Source organism: Crassostrea angulata, chromosome 10, assembly GCF_025612915.1.
Source record: "Crassostrea angulata isolate pt1a10 chromosome 10, ASM2561291v2, whole genome shotgun sequence".
In the NCBI taxonomy this organism is placed as follows: domain Eukaryota; kingdom Metazoa; phylum Mollusca; class Bivalvia; order Ostreida; family Ostreidae; genus Magallana; species Magallana angulata.
In genome coordinates, this window is record NC_069120.1 from 2,317,787 (window position 1) to 2,342,869 (window position 25,083).

At 35.6% G+C, this 25,083-nt stretch overlaps 2 protein-coding genes and 1 pseudogene across 2 annotated transcripts; 1 reads left to right on the forward strand and 2 right to left on the reverse strand.

Annotated features, from left to right (window-relative positions):
* On the forward strand, positions 1–16,818 carry LOC128164772 (uncharacterized). Its single transcript, XM_052828765.1, has 8 exons — positions 1–163; positions 377–492; positions 1,244–1,382; positions 1,524–1,661; positions 14,860–15,062; positions 15,393–15,663; positions 15,876–15,960; positions 16,191–16,818. The coding sequence occupies exons 1-8, from the start codon at positions 19–21 to the stop codon at positions 16,816–16,818; spliced, it is 1,725 nt and encodes a 574-aa protein (XP_052684725.1). The 5' UTR covers positions 1–18.
* LOC128167661 (uncharacterized) overlaps positions 16,215–25,083 on the reverse strand; it is a 12,387-nt pseudogene continuing 3,518 nt past the window's right edge.
* On the reverse strand, positions 23,516–24,493 carry LOC128164774 (thyrotropin-releasing hormone receptor-like). The gene has a single exon (XM_052828766.1). It carries the CDS (start codon positions 24,491–24,493, stop codon positions 23,516–23,518), a length of 978 nt encoding a protein of 325 aa, XP_052684726.1.

Here is a 25,083-nt window from a genome sequence, read left to right on the forward strand (position 1 = left end):
TTTGTATCTAATACAACCATGAACTGGACCGAGGCTGTACAGTACTGCACGGAGAGGAACGCAACCCTCGTGTCTTCTCCTACACAAGCCACACAGACAGGCCATGGCATGGGCTACTGGACAAGAAAGCACCGGAGATTGTCTCCTTGGATTCATGTCATCGGTACTGTTCTTATCTAATTAATACAGTCAGATGGTACAGAACAACAAATTTGCACATAAAGCATATTCAATAACATGCAGAAAAAGGTATATATAGCTGTTTAAAGAGGTTAATTTACATAATTTGAAAAGTTTACTTACTAATTCAATGGGATGTGTAAACAATGCAACTTAAGATTTATACTTTTCTATTTTTTAACCCTTTATGACAAAGGGTGCTTTAATGAGACCTGGATAGACCAGTCAGTGAATAAGACCTTGACCTCTACGTCAGTGGTCATGTGTCAACAAAAGTGTTCAATTGAACATTTCACTTTCTTCGGACTTCAGGTATGTATCATTTTTTTTTTCTGATAGTTTTGTTATGTTGTAAATTTTCAATTTACGTGGTAGGTCTAACAATACAAAAGTTACAACATGTCATGTATGCAAAAAATAAATACACTTCTTAACTATATAATGCGTTTAACAGTGCATTTTATATGAACAGTTTGTGCTAGAGTTTAGCCTAATATATTACATAAGAAATTGTTTTTAAAAAATCAGGGACAATACAAAGCGGCTTAGCTCTAAAGATTAAGAACTTTCACCACTTGGTACGACTTCGAAACGTTATGTTAATTAAAAAACCTGACGAGGGAGGGAAAAGAAAATACTCGGCAGATCTTGATGTGAATAACTTTCTTATAATAAAAGAAAGTTTTGATGATACAAGTACATTTCACATTATATCTAACAAGATATAAAGTTCGCACTTTTTGTCTCCATTTATCTCTTTAGATCTTTTCTAGCCAAATCTGCCGAAATTCATGTGATGAAAGCTATACTGAAATGTGTACAATCAATGCGTATCCGCTGTTGAACGAAAGACAGCTAGCAAAATTTACTGTATAGCTGTCTAAAACTATTAATTTTGACGATTATTTGATAATTGTTTGATTTTACAAAGCTTTATGTGTGCAAAGTTCATTCTTTTAACTCATATACTCAAAATTCATATAAAGTTTTTGGAAAATTATTATTTCAAGATTTTTTTTGCACAATAGGCTGTAGAAATGTACTTTTATTTTAACTCTTTAAGAACACCAGCTGTGTCTGTCTAAGTGACCACTTTTCCGTCACAGAAGCCATTGATCCACGTTCATGCAATACATCCTGCAGTACATCCGAGATCCTTAACGACTGTGGCGGCCCCGGGACATACAGTGTTTATAAAGCAGGTTAAATGCTCACATTTTTATTTCAATCTGTTATCAGGCCTTCAGTAAAGTTTTACAAAGTTTGCCGATGTTTTCATTATATTATATTCATTAGAACAAGTTGGAACAAATATAAACATTGTTATGCTCTTTTGTTTTAAGGGGATTTGGTATTTTTTGACGAACATGACCTAAATGCAACATACATGGCTGTGAAATGTTCAGAAACAACAAGGAAATTTGTGTATTTGCATTACTCTACTTTGACTTTCAACTGCCAATGCAGACGCCCAGGCACAGGTACAAGTTGTAATTCAATAAGTTGTTCATATGAGCGATGTGCCCCTGGGCCTCTTGTTTTGCCATAACGGGACTTTTTCGGCGGTGTCACAATTATTCCAAATTCCTCGTTCCTTACTTTTAATGACTGTGAAAACGCATTTGCTTTATTTCTTTTTCAAATTTTGTTTCAAAAGCAAGAACACATTCATAGCGTAATGATTTAATATTCATTCGTTTGATGAGATATCGGCGCTTCTGATTGGTCGAAAAATGTCTTTGATACCTACATCAATAAAATTTAACCTTCAAAAATAAACAATATACATTATTTAATTCACGAAACAGAAAATTAAGCGTCTTTTCACGATTTTGTCTGCTTGAGATCAACGATCAACATTTACGGTGAAGCTGGCTATTCCTGGGACTTCCAATTCCAGGAATGATAATAACGAACATATAGGCATATATACTTTCACGGTAACACTGCTGTTCAAATTTGGTAACGATGAGTTTTAAATTAACACACTTACATGATCGGTCATCAGAATAAGCATCGTAAAACAAAGCTATGGTAGTGCATCAAGTGAACTCTTTCGGCGCATTCCAAGCGGCAGATTTACTAATAAGTACATTACTGGCTATCTAGTTACCACAACGTTTACAAAAGTCGCTTATACATACTATTCTTTGTCGACATATCAACTATTTTTGTCCACGATCGCCTCTCCTTGCATGGTTATGTCCAGTTGTATATGAAAACCAGTTTAAACGAATCTTTCTGCACAGTTAATAATATCACAAGCTATCGCATGTATTTTCCTTTCGTTTTCAATTCAGCCGGTGTAATGAAGAATAATGACCCCCGTAGAATAATGACCGGGGGTCATTTTTCTACGTAGAAAAATGACCCCCCGGTCATTATTCTACGTAGAAAAATGACCCCTTTGCCTGAAGAATAAGTGTCATTTTCATAAAAATGAGCACACTCCACATGAAGAAAAGTAACCCCTGAAGAATAATGACCCCCTTGTAGATTAAAGTTTTTCAGTATATTTTTTTTATTATTTGTGAAATAGTCTTTACACTATTGTAATTTTTACTGCTGCAGTTTACTGAAAGTAACAGAAATTATAATTCATATTCATATAAACTTAAAGTGAAGGAAGGGGTATATCTTAGAAAATAAAAATCCTTCCGTTATAGTAAGATATTGATTGTATTTCATCGGGGTATGGTTGTCACCTAACAATTACATTTACATATATCTATTCTGTTCCTTTACGGCCTCTTCGACCTAAGTTGCAAAGGCGATAGTGCGAAGGCGAAGGAGCAAAAGTGCGAAGATGCGACGACGAAGCGCGAAGATGTGGTGCCTAAAGTGCGAAGGTGCGAATGCGAAGGAGAGATACAACTATCGCTCCTTCCCAACTGTGCACCGAAGGAGAGATACAACTAGAGCAGAGCTCGTGGCAAAGCCCCGAGTAGGTCTTCCGTTGTTGCTGCGAGTTCAAAATATATGTTATATGGTGTCAAACGATTATAATGACTATACTTTCAGTTCTGCTTTTGTTATAAAAACGTGTTGTGATTGAAAGCCTGTATATAAAACGTGTTTTGAAACAAAGAAAGGAAGAAAATATTTTAGGAAAACTATTTGTCGAGCAGAGTTTATGTAATCGTTTCAAACATTCTTTAAAAAGTGAGATGTTTAATGGCGAGTTAAATTTTCAAGGGTAGCAAGCATTGTTATAAACAGTATGTACTCATGATTCATGTCAGGAATTGTATTTCTTTTTTAAACTGAACCCGCCTACAAAACACGTAAACCTTTCTCAAAGATAACTTCTATATTAAAATATTTCTAAATTTTTGAAGACTATGTGCAAGTTTAGAATTGCGTGCTGACAAAATTTACAGACCCTAAAACGTACTACTACACCAAAAAAACGTGCGGCCTACATGCGAGAAACGTTTCGTGTAAACCTTTTAGAGTTTCATGTAAACCGTTTAGCGTTTCGGGCAAAGCGTGTAAATCGTTTCGAGCAAAACGTGCGAGAACCGTGTGAAACGTTCATCAGATTTCATTCGGAACTCTCTGACAAGTTAATTGTTTCAAAATGGCGCCCGTGTTTTACATTACTTTAACAAAATTGAGCGAATTTTTAACAAACAAAAGAAAGGTATATATATATTGAAAGACGACTAGTAACAGATAATTACATGTATATTTAACGTTTTCATGCGATGTTTCAGTACTGAAACAATATTAAAATTCGCTATACATAAAAAATATTAAATACAGTTAGTGAAACATGATTTCTATTGGAACAAACCTAAATCAACTTTTACTTGCACGATCATGTTTTGATAAGCATGTATTTTTATTATTTATTTACATCGATAACTCTTACTGAGACCATTCGGCTGTGTACAAGCAGCACACATAACCTCGGACATCGGGTGAGACCTGCACCTGGCTAAACCTGTCAATCAAACACTGTGTATTTGTTTTCATTGGATGGTCAGGCGTCTCTCTTTTGTCAAAAGCCAATGGAAAATTAATGACTTCAAGGTAATCGGAATACGTATTTGATGAAGCACACAATTTAAATGATAGAAAATTTATTAATTATTTGAACAAAATTAAATGTAAACATAGAAAGGTAATAAAAAAATTAATTATTATGGGAATCTATACGCATGGTACTCAATTCAAATAGATTATATTATGATTTTATTATTTTATGTAGTAAAATCACCCTTCCAACTGTTACTCAATTACATAACAATTGATGACCTGGGGCTATAAATGTTCTGAGCTGTCTGCGCTGAAGCGACACAAGATTCTCGGTCGCATGCGGCAATTGAATTAACACAGACTGGCCGAATAAACAAAGGGGTGGGAAAGTGAAACAAAATGTTACACATAAGAAACCACCAAAATGATTTTCGACAGATCTTGCTATCTTTTCTCCAATTAAAAAAAAATCCAGCGCGAGCACCAGTCAGCGGGGCGGGAGGAGGGGGGGGGGGGGGGGGGGGGGCAGCAATGAGTTCGCTTCCACAATGAAACTACAGTAGTGATTAATATGTGACCGATAGAATCTAATCTAAAGTTGTTTAAACTCATGTGAATATTTTTTAAAATAATCATCGAATGCCTCAATTCAGGGCATTCCTTTATCGTGCTAGCACCTACCGCAAACATGTAACATGGAACTTTGATTATAATTTGATTTGATTTTTAAACTACCTTATACGCTATCGTATAAATCAATGCATAATCAACTGTACAAGTAAAATAAATTTATCTTTTCATCTTAAACCAATATAATAGTAGAAAACATAATAAAATATAGTTGTGTCCGTGCAAAATATGAAACATAAACGCGTCATAATGTACATGTAGAAGAACACGAACCGACCGCGGATCACTTATCCACTCGCGCCGGATCTCCTCAGCCATGTGCGAGGGATTATCATCATTTAAATCTTTAATATTTGAGGGGGGGGGGGGGGTGTTGATTTAAAACATTAATTGTACAGTTTTTAAAGTAGTTTACATAAACAAACCAACCATTAGTTTATGTCTAACGATTTTTCCGATTTGGAGTAATATCGTTCATTAATATTCATTTACACTCAAATATTTAATTAAATATATACAAGTAGGACAAACTTTTATAACATAAAATTAAAACAGTTCTTGTATATACGGCTATATTAACTCAAACACGTTCATATGCATGTAAGTGTAAGTCGCGGTGTGCGAATCTTGTGTATTAAATAACCGCTTACCGCTAGGTAATGCAGCCGTCGCTGATCTCCTCGGCCGTGGGCAAAGAATATATTTCGTAAAGGTACAACGCACAGAAACGCACAGCTCACAACCAAGGAAGATTTGAAAAGTTTGCAATATAATGACCTTACTCTATCAAATAGAAGTTATATATTTTAAACTTAAACCCCACAATTGATCTTTGTCTATTATTGCTTTAGAGAATGACATTGCTTTTATTAATTAAATGAACTATTTCTTACTTGACATCCAATCGTTTAATCAACAAAAGATTTTGTGTAATCAAAACTAAAACAATTCTTGAGTTCGCGGCTAAATAAACTCATATATGAGAGACGCAACTCTCGTGTATTAGATAACCGCTGACCGCTAGGTAGTCCAGCCGCAAGCACGGTGACCGATTTTCTCGGCCGCGGGCGAGGGAGAGCTTACGTAATGGTACACACACACACAGCTCTGATTCAAGGTAGATTTTAAATGCATGGAGTTAATAAATAAAATGTAATGCATAGAGTTTTTTAATTCCATATTTTGTGGTTAAAAAGAAAAGAAAAAGAATGTTTTGTTTTCCAATTGCCGTTTTTAATGATTGTGCACTATAAGAACTTAACAACAATGACTTAAACTCCTAAAAAAAAAGCATGTACTCCAACAAAAAAAAAATTCTTATAAATTAATGCCTCCTGTATAAACCAGCATACTTTCTGCGGCAACTTTATGCCAGTTGTACGCACAAAGACTTTCGTTAACTTGTCAAATGAAAACAGGTACATGTCAACATGTAAAGCTTTTTACACTCATACTACACAAATCACTTACAAAAAAATATTGTTACGACCTTTATGAGATCCCAACAAACAACTTTTCCAGCGACATCCATATCAAAATCCAAACCGTTTTTGAGTTATTAAGCAAACATTTTTAGGGGCTATTGGCCCTTAATTTAAGGGGCCAGCCCTTTTTTATTGGTGTCAAATGAAAGCCCTTGATATTCTGCACAACTTTTATTCTACATGTCTTTACAAAATATTTTTCGTTAAAAAGATATAAAGGAAAATATGTCTAAATTTTTGCACTTTTTGGAATCCTGTTTTTTGACCCCCTACCTTTTCCTAAATAAGGAACGTAATCCAAAAACAAAAACCGATGTATACAACTTCAATGTCTTTGTTATTCAAATTCGTTGGATTCCCATTCCCTGCTATCATAGTCTCGGAGCCTTTGTCTGGAAACCAAAGGCCCTAAAAAATTTTTAAAGGGGAATAACTCGTTAACGGAAAGGGAATTCTAACTTTTATGAATTGATGAAGATAGTGTTTTGTAAAGTCCATTAGCCCTGAAAATTTGAGCAAAATCCGTTCAGAAATGAGCAAGATATGAAGCCTCAAAGTTCGCGTCTAGGAAGAAAAAAAAAAAAGAAAAATAAGAATAATCTTAACCCGCACAATAATAGAAAGGTCTTCCGTTGGAAACGGAAGACCTTAACTATCGCTCCTTCCCAACTGTGCACTGTGGCCTTCGCATCTTTATTTTATTGGTACGGATGCGCTAGGCCATCGCGCTAACTATGAATGTTTATAAATATTTTAATGTGTACATGTAACATATATGTTTATCAGTAATGGCTATGCCTAATCATTATCTACTCCACACAACAAAATTTAATGTCCGCCATAATGTGTACATATGCACTTCTAAACTCCTGTCACTTACCAGCCGTCTGTTTCCCGTGGACCAAACACAGTAACATTCTAATTTTATTATGCGACACACCTTGCTCATGCATGGATCTAGAGGGGGAGAGGGGTCCGCCCCCCGGAAAATTCAATATTAATAATTTTACGCAGTAAAACGGAAGAGGGAGTCCGGACACTATCCCCCTGGATAATTTTATTAATTTTATAAAAAAAAAAATTCCAAAATATGCCTCGGAACCCTTTAAACGATAGAGAGCTCTGCAATTATAAAACATAGGTAATCACAGACTACAAAGCTCACCGAGACGAGGCATCACCTTTATGAGACTTCACCTTTATGAGACCACCTTTATCATATTATATGAAAACCATCCTCTGATCTTGGATATTCATGGATTTTGTTTTGAGACATTATCGTATATCATCTGTTAAAAAATTGTATGATAATCATATGTTCATATGTTAATCAATACAATAATATATAATTGAAATTGCATCCTATCATACTTACAATATATATCATATACTACCATAAAATACCGTAAAAAAATGTGAGATATGATATTATAGCGTATGATATGACATTGTATTGTGTTATACATCATAATTGTATTTGATCAAATAATAGAATATCATAAAACATAATGCAATATAGTATTATATGAAACAATATCATATTGCAATAATACATCATAACATTGAAACACAAGATATTATATTGTATACTTAAGCATTCAAACATTATTTTTTGAAAGATGTGGTCACATAACTGCAGCGGTGCGCATACAAATTGTATAACGCGCGCTAGCGCGTTATGAAAATCTGTTCTCACTCATCATTGCAGTTATAAGACCTCATTTTAAAAAAAATAATGAATCACTACTTATATTTACGTTTTTAAACATGTATTTCCTTCCCGCAAATACATATATATGATTTTTTTTTTAAAAAGCTCTGTTTTATTCAATGAGTAATGCGAAATTAACGGAATGGCCACTGACACATATGCTGACAAAAATAGTGCACAGCGTTTTAAATTCTAATAACCCAATTTTATTTTTCTTTCTGTAATTTAATGAATTTACTCTTGGTAAACTAAGAAATTAATCAATTGAATTCATTTAACTCTCAAAATATATTTACATCAATGAAATATTTATCAGCGTAAGTATAATATCAGGTCGTTATCCGATTTGAAGTCGCGAGAAGAGTAAGTTCTTGTTCTTCGAGAAATACTGAAGGAATACTAAATGTATTCATACGCACCAGATTTGATGATTGGGTCTTCTGTGTTGTGCGTAAATATCACTCAAATGAACCAATGTAATTTAAAAGAGGGAAAGAAAGTTACTGTAAATATTATAGTATGATATTGTATTAATTGATACTGTATCATATTTGATGCATGATATGATATTGTTTTATATAATACACTATAATTTGATACAACATTGTATCATATCAAATGATACAATATCATGGGATAAAGTAAAGTATTATATAATACAATCATATTATACACATTTTTTATATGATACAATAAAATATATTAAAATATCATAAAATACAATTTCATGTGATATGATAATATATCATATAAACCAATATCATTTTATACAATATCGTATGATACGATATTTTATAATATTACAATACCATATATACAATTTCATGTTATATAATTCTATATTACAGAAACCAATATCATAACACAATACTGTATGATACAATATCATAGAATATACAATATAATATCATAGGATGCAATATTAAATATTGCAATATCATATGTAATAGTATTATGTGATTAATTAATAAATAAATAATACAATATTATATTATACAATATTGTATCATATTAATCAATACTATACATAACAATATCATGATACAATATCATATCATAAAATATAAAAACAAGATATGTTTGTAAAACACTTATGCCCCCCTCCCTTGGAAACATCCAGAAAGAAAATGAACTGCAAATAATTGGAATTTTCTATGTCCAAGGGGTATAACTCTCTTGAAAGTTGCTCGATCGTACCCAATATCGAACGTGATCTAGATACTATCATGATAAACCTGTATATAAAATTTCATTCCAATATGTTGATCCTCTGCGAAGAAAATGAGCGGAAACTGCAAATAACTGGAATTTTTCTACGTCCAAGGGCCATAGCTCTGTCGAAAATTGCTCGATCGTACCCAATATCGAACTTGACCTAGATATTATCATGATAAAACGTATACCAAATTTCATTTCAATATGTTCATCCTCTGCAAAGAAAATGAACGGAAACTGTTAGTGGACCGACCGACAGACCGACAGCAGCAAAGCAATATGCCCTCCCTTCTTCGAATGGGGGCATAAAAATTGATACAATATTTTATCGTATCATATAACGTTTTACAATATAACATATGGTATTATATTGTATCCTATTAAACAAAAGTGTTTCAAATCATACAATACTATATCATAGGAATCATGTTACATCATTTAACAACAACCACATCTATCTTTCAAGCAGGTTTGAGTAAGGGATGAGATTCCTCTAGCATCCTTAATAATGGAGATCAGGCTCTGCATCTAAAGCAACCTCTGCGTTTCATTTATAATATAGTTACATCAACTATGCAAGCTATTATCTATAAAAACATGTGACCTGTTCCAAAAAACTAATCATAAACTTATGGCTCTGAATCAGCATTCAAGCCTCTCAGGTGCATCAGTATCATAAGACGCACCATCCATGCAAGATTGGTGAAGTTAGGACCAGTTAACTAACATATCATCATCAGAGGGCACCAGCAATTAAAACTTTCACCTCCTCCAGCATCTCCAACCTTTGACTCTGATTCAGCATCCATGCCTGTCAGGTGCATCTGTATCATAAGACACACCATACATTCAGAATGGTGAAGTTAGGACCTGCAATAACTAAGATATATATTTTGAGCATCCTTAATAATGAGATCAAACTCTGCATCTGAAGTTACCTCTGCGATTCATTCATATTACAGATTAATCAGCTATGCAAGTTTGAAATAGTACTATTATCTATTAAACATGTTACCTGTTCCAAAAAATTTAACATTATCCAGCATCCGAAACTTATGGCTCAGACTCAGCAGTCAAGCCTGTCAGGTGCATCAGTATCATAAGACGCACCATCCATGGAAGTCTGGTAAGGTTAGGACAAGTAATAACTAAGATATCATCATCAGAGGGCACCTGTTTCAAAAACATTAACCAGCTCTTAAAATCTTAACCTCCTCCAGCATCCGAAACCTGTGGCTCAGATTCAGCATTTAGGCTTGTCAGGTGCATCAGTATCATAAGACGCACCATCCATACAAGTTTAATGAAGTCCAGTAGTAACTAAGATATAATCATTAGAGGGCACCTGCAACAATAACTTTAACCAGCTCCAAAAACCTTAACCTCCTCCAGGATCCAAAACCTATAGCTCAGATTCAGCACGCAAGCCTGTCTGGTGCATCAGTATCATAAGACACACAATCCATGCAAGTTTGGTGAAGTACAGACCAGCAGTAACTTAGATATTGCTATTAAAGGGCACCTGCAACAAAAACGTTTATCTGCTCCAAAAACCTTAACCTTCTCCAGCATCTGAAAGTTAGGATTTAGTAGGTCCAGATGCATCATCCATGTAATTTTGGTGAAGAGAGGACAAGTAATAGCTTAGATACAGGAGCTGCAACTAAAACTTGAACCAGCTCCGGACGCCGACGCCGGGGGTATAGCATATGCTCCCATTGACTTCGTCTCGGTGAGCTAAAAAGGCGAAAGCGCGAAGATTCGAAGGCGAGAGTGCAAAGTTACAAAGGCGAAGAAGCGATAGTAGTATCACTTCTACGCACTTAACCCAGCACTTTCGTCTTCGCATCTTTCCGCTTCGCCGTCGCATCTTCTCTATTCTTCATGTTGTTTATGAATTACACTTGCATTGAGGATTTCCACAATACAAACTGCTGGGTACATACAAGTTCATCACCCAGAAGTAATGATGAAACCAAAATTATGAAAAGTTTACTCCACTGTTAGGCATTATAACCAAGCTGACGTTAGTAGGCACTGACAGCAGCCATTACGCAAGTAGAGGTTAACGGCCAATAAGGAAAATCGTCAAAGTACTGAGAGTACTCGCACAGAAAGTATATTTTACTTTATCCTCGGCATACTTTAGTAAGTTTAGTTAATATCAAGATGATTAATGCTTCAATGGCTTGTATGAGCATTGGTAACTTTGGATACAATAAAGATCGTGTGATCAAAATCAAGCGGGATATAAACCCCTAACCTCTTATCAACGCTTTTAAAAACAATCTTTCTTATTATAATCGATCAGTGTTTATTATCTATTAAGATTTACTATAGTCAGGTATTCTTCACAAATTTGCTCTAAAAGAATAAAGTCTATTCATGATCACAAAACAACATTACAACAAATGTTTAGAATATTGATGTTCATGTATTACGTAGAAGAAAACAAAACTAACGCAGAATGATTTTTTTTAAAATCACTTTCCCCAAGAAATGTAAATAAGAAGTATCCATATTCCTACGTTACCTGTCCCCTTAGTCTTTTTCCATAAAGATATACACATGTATCATTCTTCGATTGACAATTCATTCACCAATGAATATTGCTTATAACATTACAACAATTATTCTTTCATTATTATTGTTCGTTAATTATCTCACAATATCTTCATTGTATATGAATTTTTCTTTATTTGCTTCATTTCCCGCCGTATGTCGACGAGAGAAGTAACGTAACTGTTAACAATCAATTTGTGGCAATGTAAGAGTGTTTTGTGTGTGCTTGCTACGGATATGAAAAACTATATACAGCGATTTATTTACAAGTTCGGTGTATAACTTCAAAATCAGTTGAACAGAGTGAAAAATTAAGTAATTTCAAAGTCATATCTTGGATACGGGGTAACCAATTTCTATTCATGTTTACGGGGGGGGGGGGGTCATTTTATTCTATGGGGGTCATTTTTATTCATGTTTGACATGAAAAAAAATAACCCCCGGGTCTTTTTTCTTCAGAAAAATCCAATTATTCTTCAGCTAGGGGGGTCATTATTCTACGTAGAAAAATGACCCCCGGTCATTATTCTACGGGGGTCATTATTCTTCATTACACCGGTTCAGATTTTAACTCACTATTTGTGTTTAATCTGTTAAATTCAGCTCAATAGCTCTGCATCAGCTAAAGGCGCATCTATTTTGAATATTGTTGCTGATGTTGTTTTGTATTCATACACGCCGCTTCATTTACATTATTTACATTTATTATCAATGACGCTTCCCATTTTGTGATTTGAAAATGTTTTATTAAATTATAAAATGCGCATTGATGAAGTTTTCCGGTCATTTTTTTCTTTGATACATCGATCAATAGAAAAATTATTATCTTCATTTCTTAATTCTTGGCAGAAAGGAACCTTTTACATTTTCGGATGGTGTATAATTATGTACATTTCCCTTTTCACATTTCTTTTCTATCCGATTTTTCTGTCGATGACTAGTGCTCTGTTTTTCTAAAAATATTAATGGTGCTTTTCTTTTCAATTGATGTTGTACAGGTAAACGTATTACCACACTAACTACCAATATTGAAACAAACAGGAAATGAATTATTGAGTTAATCAAACAGTTTGTCAAAATGGTAACATCATACATATTGGTGGCGTTGTTTCATCATATTTTTTAATTCAAATTAAATGGCATGAGTAATTGTAAATTCTTTATCACTGAAACAACTGCAACTTTTGTCATTAGCAGCCTCAAATAATGACAAAATTCAAACTCTAAAACTCGCAACCTGAAGATATGTACGAGGGTCAATCAAAAAATACGAAGACAATGTGGCTGTCTATCATATATTTTTAGTGAAAGTCATACTTAACAGATTAATCTGTGCACCAACACTTATGTTATTGATTTGCGAAGTTTTAGTCCATTTGATGAAACGGTATTTTTGTTACCCCTTTTTAAAAACAACATGTTTTGTCACCACGGCGCACGGTAACGTTCAAAACATGACGTCAAGATAAAACACGCACAGTTTATAGATATACCCCATCTTTATATCGCGCTTAGTCTCTTGTGCCTTTCTCCTTACAATTTAAAATGGCACTGAACGACTTAACACCTTATTTGCACACATTTATTCAAGAATCATAAGTTAGTTCTTCAAATTTTTCATTTTCTAACCGTGTATCTCTTAGTGCACAGTAGTGATAACCCTGAACGTCGGTTGACGTTACTTATTTTTTGACCAAATATTTACAGATATTTTACTCTCTTTCGGACTGTTTTATATTCAAAATTCAATCACCACCACCTCCAAAAAATGTATTACAGTTAAACACAAACTTGCAAATAATTGTTGACTTATTTTTTATTTTCACAGCTTGTATCGGCTTTTTCCTGAGTTAAATCCATTCTGTTTGTACTTCTCTTTGCGCCGTGACGTCCGGCGACGTCGATGTTTTTAGTCAATTCTAAAGAGGACTATCTGTCTTTAGTTACTAATATCTGTTTGACAAAACAATATATCCTGTCATTATTTGGTACATAGAATACCATGACTATACTTAATTTGCGGTTTCAATGTTATTTGGTTTTAAGCCCAATTCATAGAGATATTACTTTTAACATTATATGGTTTATTGTTGACATAACACAAATATTGACCGTGCGCCGTGACCTTATTTTTGCAGGATTAGATTCTAAAGAATTCTTAGAAATAAAGGAATTTATTAATTTTTTTTCTTGCAAATTGTTTGAAACTATTGCTAAATTATGTCTTCCAAATTTAGTAATTATATGACGTTAAGTAACATAGCTATGACAAAAGTCTTCGTATTTTTTGATTGACCCTCGTATGGTTTTTTTGGGAGTTGATTTTAATCAACTCTCCTATGCAGTTACTCAGACAAACCGAAAGTGAAACAGTGTTTGGACCTCAGCACAAATCATTCCTGCTGACAGGACTTAGTTCTTGAAAATAATTGATGAATTCGATGTAATGTATGCTAAAGGATTGTTTTTCAAGGAAACTTATTTATAAATACCTTGAAAATAGTCAGATTTTAAATGGTACGAACAATTTGAATATTTTTTGTAGTCGTATGTATTCCTACGCCAGAGTTAAATATAGTCTCGTTCAACTCGACGCTCGGCTGTCTCCGTAAATCCTTGTCGGAGATTTACAGTGTCAGCCGAGTGTTTGGTTGAACGAGACTACAGTTCAATATTGCTTGGATCTATACAATTTTCGAGAAATATTTCTTTCACTAATACTATGATACATAGTTTGAATGAATTAATTTTATCTTTAAATATTATTTAACATTATTCATATGGGGGTTTCTCGACATTCTTATCGAAAAAGTCCAAAAATTCATATTATAAAAATGTACCTACTTCAAATTAGAAAATACATGTACTTGTCATGCAAAATAACATATCATTGATTTTAAATAAATAAACATCGACAAAATCAACTCCCGTCAGTTCTTCAGTACTTTGATATAAGCTTTGAAATCATTTTGACTATTTAAATGGAGAATGGGATTCCCTTGAATAAATTGGCTAAAAGTATGGTCCCACGTTCAATGTTAATGTATTGAAAATTAGTGAAATGAAATGCTAAAAACTGTTTAATATAAATTATAGAACTTAATGACACTGTTTACTCAAACTGGAATTTGAAAGACTGTTACAACAAATGTAGAGAACTTGGGCTATATTTACATGGTGATTACAACGTAATGGATCCAGATAGTGCCTGTCATGGAATCAAGACAGGAAGTGTTGAAACTTGGGTTGGAATAGTCAGACAAAATTTTACTTCATCCTCGTTTGGTATGTATAAAAAAGTCAATTGCTAATACTAGTATGTATGGTTTTGACATTTTAATGTATTTTTGTTGCATGCAGAAAACAAATCCGACGCAAATTTACCTTTTGTTTCAGATGTATCATACTCTCTACAACTGCAATGTGAAACCTGTCATCAGAGTTCCTGTTCACTTACTTCTTGTTCTAATCATAACCACGCACTTTGTGAACAGGTAAATTAAAATAATTAATGTGTTAGCACCAAACACGTCTTTGGTATATCATTGAGTATGATACTTATTTACAAAAACGATTATTTTGTAAAAGAAAAAAATCCATTTTAAACAAAACGTTTTCTTCAAATTCAGAATGTGTTGGAAACGACTACAAAACCCACGATCAGTAGCTCATTGGCGCCAACCACCCAAACATCGACAAGTAGCTCATTGGCGCCAACCAGTCAATCATCGACAAGTAGGTCATTGGCGCCAACCAGTCAAACATCGACAAGTAGCTCATTGGCGCTAACAAGTCAAACATCGACAAGTAGCTCATTGGCCCCAACAAGTCAAACATTAAATCAAGCATCGTCGGTCTCCTCCAATTCATTTTTGAAAAATTATAACAAGGATAACCAGAGTAACTATCTCGTCAATTCTACTAGACGTATCTGATAACTAAATCGTATTTCTGCACTGTTTGTACTAAATCATAAGAAGAGGCTTACTAGAGTTTAAATTAAGTTTTGTAATGTCTTGATAACTTATGTTTTATTATCATATTATCAGAAACGTATGGATATGTTATAAATCATTCAGTACATCTCACAAAATGGACACCATCTTTTTTAGTAGAACTTAGAGAAATCTTGTTGGCTGTGTGTGGAACCATTGTCGCTGTACTAGCCGTCATTGGGCTGTTCCTACTTTATACAAGGTAGGTGGATACTTGTAAAGTGTAATATAAAGTCTCTGTACTTCGTTTTATTTCCAAGAAGGTTAACAAAGTTGACTCAATCACCTTTGTCTGTGGAAGGTCTTGTAAGGCGGGTTACATTCACTGATGTAGTCATAAAATATTAAAAAACGTGTCCTTCGACAATCCCTTATTTACTGGACAAAATTTTGCTAAACTTTAATTCTCTAAAATGTTCCATTTTTTAACAGAAGACAAAAACGAAACTCATTAAAAAGAGACCAGGGTTCCTGCCGAGGTCAGTCAGATGGGGCGTCTACTGATGACGAGCGAATAAACAAAACCAATGGATACAGTAATTTTGAGCTTAGTCCGGTGAAAAGAGGACCCAAGAACTTAAGTCAGGACAACGTCAGTTATGACTGTCTTAGTGAGGCAAATGAGAAGAAACACGGGGCGAACCTTAACATATACGCCAATTCTGTCCCGTCTTATTCAGACCAGAATTCTCGTGAAGATTTGTCGTATGATCATTTATGGCAGACGCCTACTGGCGGTCAAGCAGACGATACCTACGACCACGCTGATGACGCAAACAGCCATAGGGCGTCCGATACTACAGAGGATACCTATACCCACGCTGGCAGCGTCACAAATCATGGATTCGCCACCACTTCAGACGATTACTATAGTCACACAGATTGCGCCACTAACAAAGGAAGCTCTGCCACTACAGACGATACTTATGATCACGCACGTGGCGCCACTAACCATGGATTTGCCACCACAGCAGACGATACCTACAGTCATACAGTTCTAGATGGCGTCAGTTACCTAGCAACAACAGATGATACATACAGTATTCCTGTGCTAGATTGAATGAATTTTCATAAAATTTAAACTAACGTGAATATTTATTGCAATGAAATAACCTAGTCATGTATTTACAAAATATAATTGCTTTTTTTTTTGCTCTTTGTTTAAACGAGACATGATATTTTCAAAATAACCTAACTCAAAACAAACATTTAACATGTTTTCAAAAAATGATTAAACGTCAAGGCATTGTAAACAATAAAATTGAACAAAAAATGATTTAAAATTGATTCACAAATTGTTACCTTGACACTTTACAAAAAACAATATAAAAACAGGCTTAACCTTCATATTGTTTGTATGCATCTTTTAATGTAGTATCTTTTAAAACTGGAGTCTTGCTTTTGCTTTTAGTACAGCAGAATTAACAAATATATAGATTCAAATAATAAACATGATACTGTAACATCCTTTGTGAACACACTGTCTGATGGAAGCCTTCATGAACCATTAAGTCAAAGATTCTTCCCGGTGAAATGTTCGGAGCCTCATCGTGTTGGAGAACGACGACACACAGTCCGTACTGCTGTCAAACGGAGCGCTTCCTCTTCTACGACAACGGTTATACCGAGATATCTCCGAAAACAGGAAGTAAAATATAGGATGAAATGCGTGGTTCACAAAAAACAACATCTGCGCGACATTGGAGAGGTAGAATGGTTCGACTCCGTCAATAAAGACGTAGACACAGAACGCCACCACCACAATCAGGCAGACGACAGTCGTCACGCAGATCCCCACCATCATCGTGTGCATCATCCGCTCCTGTCGGTGATGCATGGTGATGTACGTGTGCATTTTCCGGATTTTCATGACGTGCAATGTTAAGAAAGGAATCAACGTAATGGCTAGAAAATAAAACACACAGCCGACCTCGATAATCAGTGACGTTCTTTCCGTCATGCCTTCCCCGATGTAACCGACACTCATGGCTGCCTTGATTCCGTAGACGGCCCCAATGAAAGCACTGCTGGTCCAGCAGAGAACGGAGTAGCGGACTACTTTGTTTGACGTCACAATAGAGTAACTTTTCAGAGGGCACGCTATGATGTAATATCGTAAGGCTTTCAGCATCACAAGATGGAAATATGACGAATTCAAGGAAGTAAATGCAAATATGGCGACAAAGGCGTCAAAGACGTTAGCATTTAAGTCTATACAATGAAAGATGAGGGCATAGAGGTACTTAGCCCGGAACTTGACAAACCTGAACACCACAGCGACGGCGTCCGACACCGCGAGGCACAGGATGGCCGTGTAGGTGGGGGTGTGTAGAAGTCGGTGGGTCCGGATCTGAATCACTGTCAGTATGTTTCCCGCCAAACTGACTAACGCTAACAGTATACCCACAGCTGTCGCCGAATCAAACGCCGTTCGCCAGTCATGTGAAAATGGAATCTTTCTGCACGTGACGTTTTCACGTGTCATTATGCTACCGTTAAATGTCGCAGTTAAATTTTCCAGCATTGTGAAATCACCTGAATGTACCACTTCCTTCCTGGGGAGGCATTAATCTGCGGAAGCCAACAGGTATCGTAACATACTCTTGAATCGCAGTAGTCTAATTCCACCGGAACACAAAGGTACATTCTGTATGTACTTTTCGGTATCAATTATTGGGAGTTGCTCCCTAAAGTAGCCGGGTTGACAGCTTACAAGTTATGTTGTGTCGGTGGCCTGCCTCCGTGTGCCCCTGCGTGAAAAGATAACCTGTTTGGTCGTGTGAGTGATGACTAGTGATTGCATGAATTCCGTGGAGAATCAATGGAAAGTTATACCAGAACTTTACTGATGATAAAAACACGCTATGAAGCGACTCGCGAATTAACCCATAATCTTTTGTCCATCCTGAAGGCTGTATGAAAAGTCGATGTTATTTCAATTCAATAGATGTCTGATTATCTGGCTTATAGCTGAGCTATGACCTTTCAAATAGAGAGTTTATCTCTGCCTAGAAAATGCGCATTATGAGTTATCAAAATCACTTATTCTATAATGAGGACATATATGTAGGTGTTTTAATGAGAACATTGCCACTACTGTATAGTGATAATGATCTAGAAATAATTATAAGATGTAGAATTTTGTTTCTTCATTTTTGTCCTATGCGTGTTTTTTTTTAATAAATAAGCGATACGAAGAATGAATGGGTTTGTCCCCTCTGCCCACGCGCATGGATATACGGTCACTGCGGACAAGGTTTGGGCTCTTCTGAATCTGTATGTTCTTATCTTGATCTATCTATATACCTTTATGCCAGCTATAAGGAATCCCTGAGGCGGATAAAATAGAATTCCATAGCTGCATTTCATGTTAATTTCTTGTTATAGAAGTAACAGATACTCTGACAAGAAATCATATCACACGTTTACTGATTCTTTGGTGAAGCAAACTACGGAATATCAATCTAACATGCAAGTGATTAAAATTCCTTGTTTAATTGATGTTTTTTTTTTTTTTATATTAGATTGAAGATAAAATAATTAAAATGGTTTTTTTAAAGTGACACACAGTATGAAAGGGAAAGCCTACTAGAAGTTCTTGAAATTGAATTTGCATTTTATGCAGGTTGTCATGACAATTTGTTTAAAACATATTTATTTAATTATTTTTTTACATTTTTAGACAAATTTACGTAAATGTTATTGATTTTTCGTGTTATTTTCCATTTCTTTTTATGCTAATTATTTAACATGAAATAAATCTCTAGATATCGGATGATTTCAGAATGTTTGGACAAAGCTGTGCTCTATCTGATGCTGTAAGCTTGTCCTGAGATATATCAGGTATTAATTAATGCACCGTGGAACACTAGCATGGTACAACATATGTCCTGAACGGTGAATTACTGTGAACATGCTCACATAGATCGATCATAGATATCAGAGCTGATAGATTGGATTGGATTTTGTTTGTGGGATAAAGGAAAACTAAACGGCAGCATTATAGGAGCTAGAAAATACCGTGCACTTTCGTGTTTTCAAAAACTTTTTTTTTTAATATTTTGAAATATTTTGTACATTTTTTAAAAAAAATAAATCGGTGAATTATCTATAACTTTATTTGAGGAAAAACTGTATTGATTTTTTAAACAATTTTTACATAATGGAACAATTCTGTTAAATAGATAAGTAGAAAAAATTCAGCATATAAAACAATTTGTACAAAACTTACATTTACTTACTCTTCACACTTAAATGATTGACTTTAATCGTCTCGAGTTTTCACTGATCAGTAAACATTTTTTGATGACGTCATTCTGGGATAGCGGCTTGGTCATCTTCTTACTCACTTCTGACAGCATGAAGTACAGAATAGGGTGGAGGGCGTGGTTCAGCGCCAGACAAATCTGTGAGAGCTGACCCTGAATGAACAGCTCCTCGGGGGGCCGGGGCCTGGGTGGCATCCCCGAGCGCTTTGTTGACCTGCAAGCCCGCTATGGGGACTATGCAGGCCACGGTGGTGGTAGAAATCACTGCCATCATTGTGTGCATGCGCACTTCTTGTCGCTTGTTGACCACGAGCGCCTTCCGAAGCTTACGGATTTTTAAAATGTGAATTGTTAGTAGAGGAACTATGGTAATGGAGAACAGGTACACTACAAACGCAATCTCTATGACGTCAGATTCGTGATTTTTGACGTGGCTGATGGTTAATACTTTGAGACCATAGCCGATGCTAGCGATCACGGACAGACCCCAACAGACAATGGAGTATTGTACAACCCTTCTACAGTCTAAACCCACATATGTCTTAAAAGGACGAGAAATCAGCTTGTACCGAACCACGGACACCATGATCAGGTGGAAATAGGATGAATTCAGCGTAAAAAACGAGAGAATGGAGAGAGTGTCATCCATGATGAATTGTCCTTTATTTACACAACCATTGATAATTATGTAGATGGCATGCGATCGGAACTTGAGAAACCTGAAAATGGCCGCTATCAGGTCACAGAGGGCTAAACACGCAATGCCCGTATATGTGGGGGTGTGGAGCGAAGAGTTTCTCGCAATGAAGATAATTGCCACAGAGTTTCCGACACAGCTAAATGCTACTAGCGCTATCCCTATGCATGTGAACAGTTCATGAGTATGACTCCATTCTATTAGATCAGAATCACAGAATGTCATTTCTGATCCATTTCCTCGAGTAGAATTTTCACCGAATCCAAGATGTAGAAATTTGTTCGGCATTGTCAAATTGAAGTTCATTTTCCCAAGCTTCTTGCATGCGAATTGGAAAACTTGGACGCCCGAGTTTGAATGTAATTGTCATTTCATATTTTCTCCCAACTAAACTGCCCTATGAAGTGTAGACATGCGAGTGTGTTGACAGCAAATTGCCGTATTATTCTGGGAGGATATCGTGCTTTGATTGAGCAGTAGAAATCATTTACGTTGTTACAGTAATTATGCGACATCTGCCGCACACTTGAGCTTCAGTCCACCAATTAATACGACAAATAAAATTTACGTCGAATTTAACAGTAATATGAACAACAAAATAAGTCCACCTTGTTTGTACACTGTTGTGGTTGTTGTTTTCTCTGGTTTTGTACGCTATAAAACACCTGTTGTAAGGCGCCCCCTGGTGATTAGACATCAAACACTGTCCGCCACAGGTACATGTATGTTCAAATCCTTCTCAGAGGGAAATTACTGGTTAGAGCGTATTAATTATCAACGCTGAATTCTTTTCTTATGCATGCATAAATTGTACATGTATTTATACTCTCCTCTTAACTGATACAATCATTTTAGCAAAAATTATATAATTATCATGTATCAATTAAAAATTATTCACAGCTATGTATTAATTTTGTACAATCCTGATTGAAGTAAAAAATAAGATTCCCTAAAATTTGACACTGTATTTTACGAATTCGTGATTTGGCGTTTGTGCCATTTTATTCGCCCATGTTCTTTGAGAAGAAAAATACATTGCATGATGAATGTTAAATACATATGTTTACCCGAAAGCTTTGACTTTCTTTTTTTATAAACAACATTGATGATATAAACAACCGAGGCGTATGGTATTCAGATATAGCCCTTTCTCGCACATTCCATTCACCTCTTTGACCCATTAAATGAGCATTAAATAAGCAGCTGCTGCACTAACTATCAACGTGTAATTCTAAACGACACCATCTCGACGCATGCGTAGAGGCATCGATGTGTGACTAATTCAGTAATGCAATATAAACGAGTCTTACTAAAACCCCGCCAGTATACTAGTATTATTTTAACCAAACCATCTTAGATGAATCGAAGTATACATAAATAATTTCTCGAACTTCGCTCCTAAGTACAGCGTCGTACATTCAAACAAAATAATTACTGAAAAGTAATACTAGTAACCTCACATAAATAAAACATAAATAAATATTACTCGATAAATTAATAAATAGATATTACTTGTTCATATACAAAACGAGTCTTAAGGAATTTAAACCAAAATACCCCCTCACCATTTCAACTTTCAATAATCGTTTTTTTATTGCAAAGTCATTACAATGAACGAAATTTAATGACAGGTACTTATTGATTGAAGAATCTTATTTTTGAAACGCCATTTCGTATCCATGGTAACTCTCTTAAACTTTTCATTCCCGAGGGGTTTTTGGTGGAATGAATTTTTATGGTTGATTTATGAAAAGTTACATTTTTTTCTTAAACAAACACGTCCTCGCTTGCTGTACTAGTTATGATTGCTGACATTTGGTCTTACAGTTATTCTTAAACTGCAGTCAATCAAATTTTATCCTCTATCCACGAAAACGAAATAATATAATAACACCTTTAAAAAGATTGCATGTTTTTCTTTAGTAACAATGAATTATGGAAAATTGAATGCTAAGCGTGGCTAGGGAATTTGATATTAACGGCCTCCATCAACAGTATGTTGTAATAGATGTAATAGATATTTGCATTCTACCGAGATGGCAATATCTACTGTGTCATTTCTAGTACAAGGTTTTCATATTTCACTCTGTCTAAGAAAGGGTGTTGATTTTCAGAGAAACGGATAACATCACAAATCTACTTAAGTTTTTTATTTACCCTGTATTTCTTCAGCAGCACTCCGCTCAATATGAAAACAAAATTGTTTATAACCAAATATTCACAGTGAATAGTAGAGCTATGTCCTCAAATTCAGTGGACGCATGGAGCAGGTCTGTTGAACATGTTTAGAACTGTCCATCTCTTTGTCCGTCTGAGCTAACTTTGTCAACATCTTTCGGCCTATAAAATATGTAGACTTCAAGTTCGACAACCGAAGGATCCGATACAAGGGTCTAATGTCACTGACATTACTACGTCATGATGTCACTGAAATAGGTAGACCAAGCGTCAAACTGGTCCGTTGAGCTTCTCAATGTCAGGACCAAAGCGTTTACCAAACATACCTTGTTTTGAGAAATGTGGCGATCTTATTTTGTATCATTGTTAAACACATGATCAGCGGGAATAGCTGAACTTTATCCAGAGAGTCCTTGAAAATGTCCCCGAACATCAACACACATGGTTGATCTTTATTCAGCAGTTATCTGAATATCATCAAAGTTGTTGCAATCTCGTCAGTATGTTACCCGACCATATTCATAAGTGGTTGAACTCTATCCAGGGAGCCTCGCCAGTGTACCTGTCCATCACATTTATAATGGCTATTACATTACTTTTATCCAGGAAACATTTTACTTGACGACCAGGCTTGTTTTGTACTGACTGGAACCACACATAGGAATCGCCGACTCACGATGGACATCACTGTGTGTGGTATGGTGATGACGAAGGTTCTGCCTCTTCTTTTGGACCACGTGGATCCAAAAATATAACACAGGGTGCATCATATGTCCCAGGAAAAAGGTCAGTTGAGCGACTGTCATAAACGTTTCTACTTGGTCTTCAGTTATAGGGTCCACCTCTGGGAATAGCAGGGTGGCAAGGATTATTGTGGGTAACAGACTGACGACCGTGATTACAGAGATCGAGACTGTCATTAGATTCATCTTTTTCACCTGTTCAGTCAAGGTAGAAGGTATGGATTTCTTTTTAGCGACGTGCAAGACTAAGAGAGGCGGAAGGGTTATAAGAAACAAATAAAAAACGCTGACAAGGTCTATGTATCCAAATCGTTTGATGAACCATTCGTTTTCTAGGTAGAATTGGACACAGCAATACACGTAGGCGGAACTGATGACGAACGTTACAATCCAGGCTAACCCGGAATACCTCAGTACTTTACCACTGGTTAAGTAGCGGTGCGCGAACATTGGGTGAACAACGATGATGTATCTAATGACCGAGAAAAGTACAAGATGGCAAAATGAACTGTGGATTGAAATAAAGGAAGGGATACTTGCTATCGCGCCAAACTTGTCATAGAGGGTGTGCTTGCCCGAAAGGCAGGTCCGAGTGTCGTAATACAGTACACATATCCTACAGGTTAGTGCGCGCGCCAACCGGAAGATGACGGCCAGTGAGTCGGAGACGGCCAGACAGGAAATGGCGGCGTAGGTAGGGATCCGGAACTTGTCTCTGACCCGAATAGACAGCACGGCCAGGACGTTCCCCAGCAGGGCTACCCCGGCGATCAGCGGACACAGGATCAGGCGGGCCAGCTCGTCAGTACAATGAAGATCCTCCGTGGAGTTGCTCGAACCGTTAAACATCATCCACAAAGTGGAACTGCAAAAGATTATACATTTATACATAAAATGCCATTGTCTCTTAGTTGGTACGAGCTATTCTAGTATACTTGCTTAACAAAATATATATATTTTATATTCAGATTAGATTAAACAAAATAAACTAATTGGTTTTGCTAAAACTTACACTTTGATATTCAAACAAAATATTCAGAGATCCTTTGATGAGAGCAGGCTTGGGGCGAATTACATCATAAAGTTATATATTATTTACATTACCATTGGCATTAAATTACCATTACTTAATTTTCTTGAAGTAATGCATTACATTACCATTGCATTGTAAAATAATGCATTACCATTACCATTACTTTGTAAAAGTCAATAAGTTTTTAAAAAGTAATTTAAAAGCTGAATAAAAGTTTTCGCAAATATTTCATAATTATATAAAACACGCTGAAACATATTTACAGGTTCATGTTCACTATCATATTCAAATTTAATGACTTATACAAGATTGCTGTTGCACTTCATAATCATCAAAGTTTCAATGGTATTAAGAGAGAGAGAGAGAGAGAGAGAGAGAGAGAGAGAGAGAGAGAGAGAGAGAGAGA

Bases quoted from the DNA above. Each gene is read 5' to 3' on its own strand.
- LOC128164774 (XM_052828766.1), bottom strand. From the start codon at position 24,493: ATGTTTAACGGTTCGAGCAACTCCACGGAGGATCTTCATTGTACTGAC.
- LOC128164772 (XM_052828765.1), top strand. From the start codon at position 19: ATGAACTGGACCGAGGCTGTACAGTACTGCACGGAGAGGAACGCAACC. The intron at 15,664-15,875 runs GTAACTATCTCG...CATCTTTTTTAG, and splicing joins TTATAACAAGGATAACCAGA to TAGAACTTAGAGAAATCTTG. The intron at 15,961-16,190 runs GTAGGTGGATAC...ATTTTTTAACAG, and splicing joins CTGTTCCTACTTTATACAAG to AAGACAAAAACGAAACTCAT.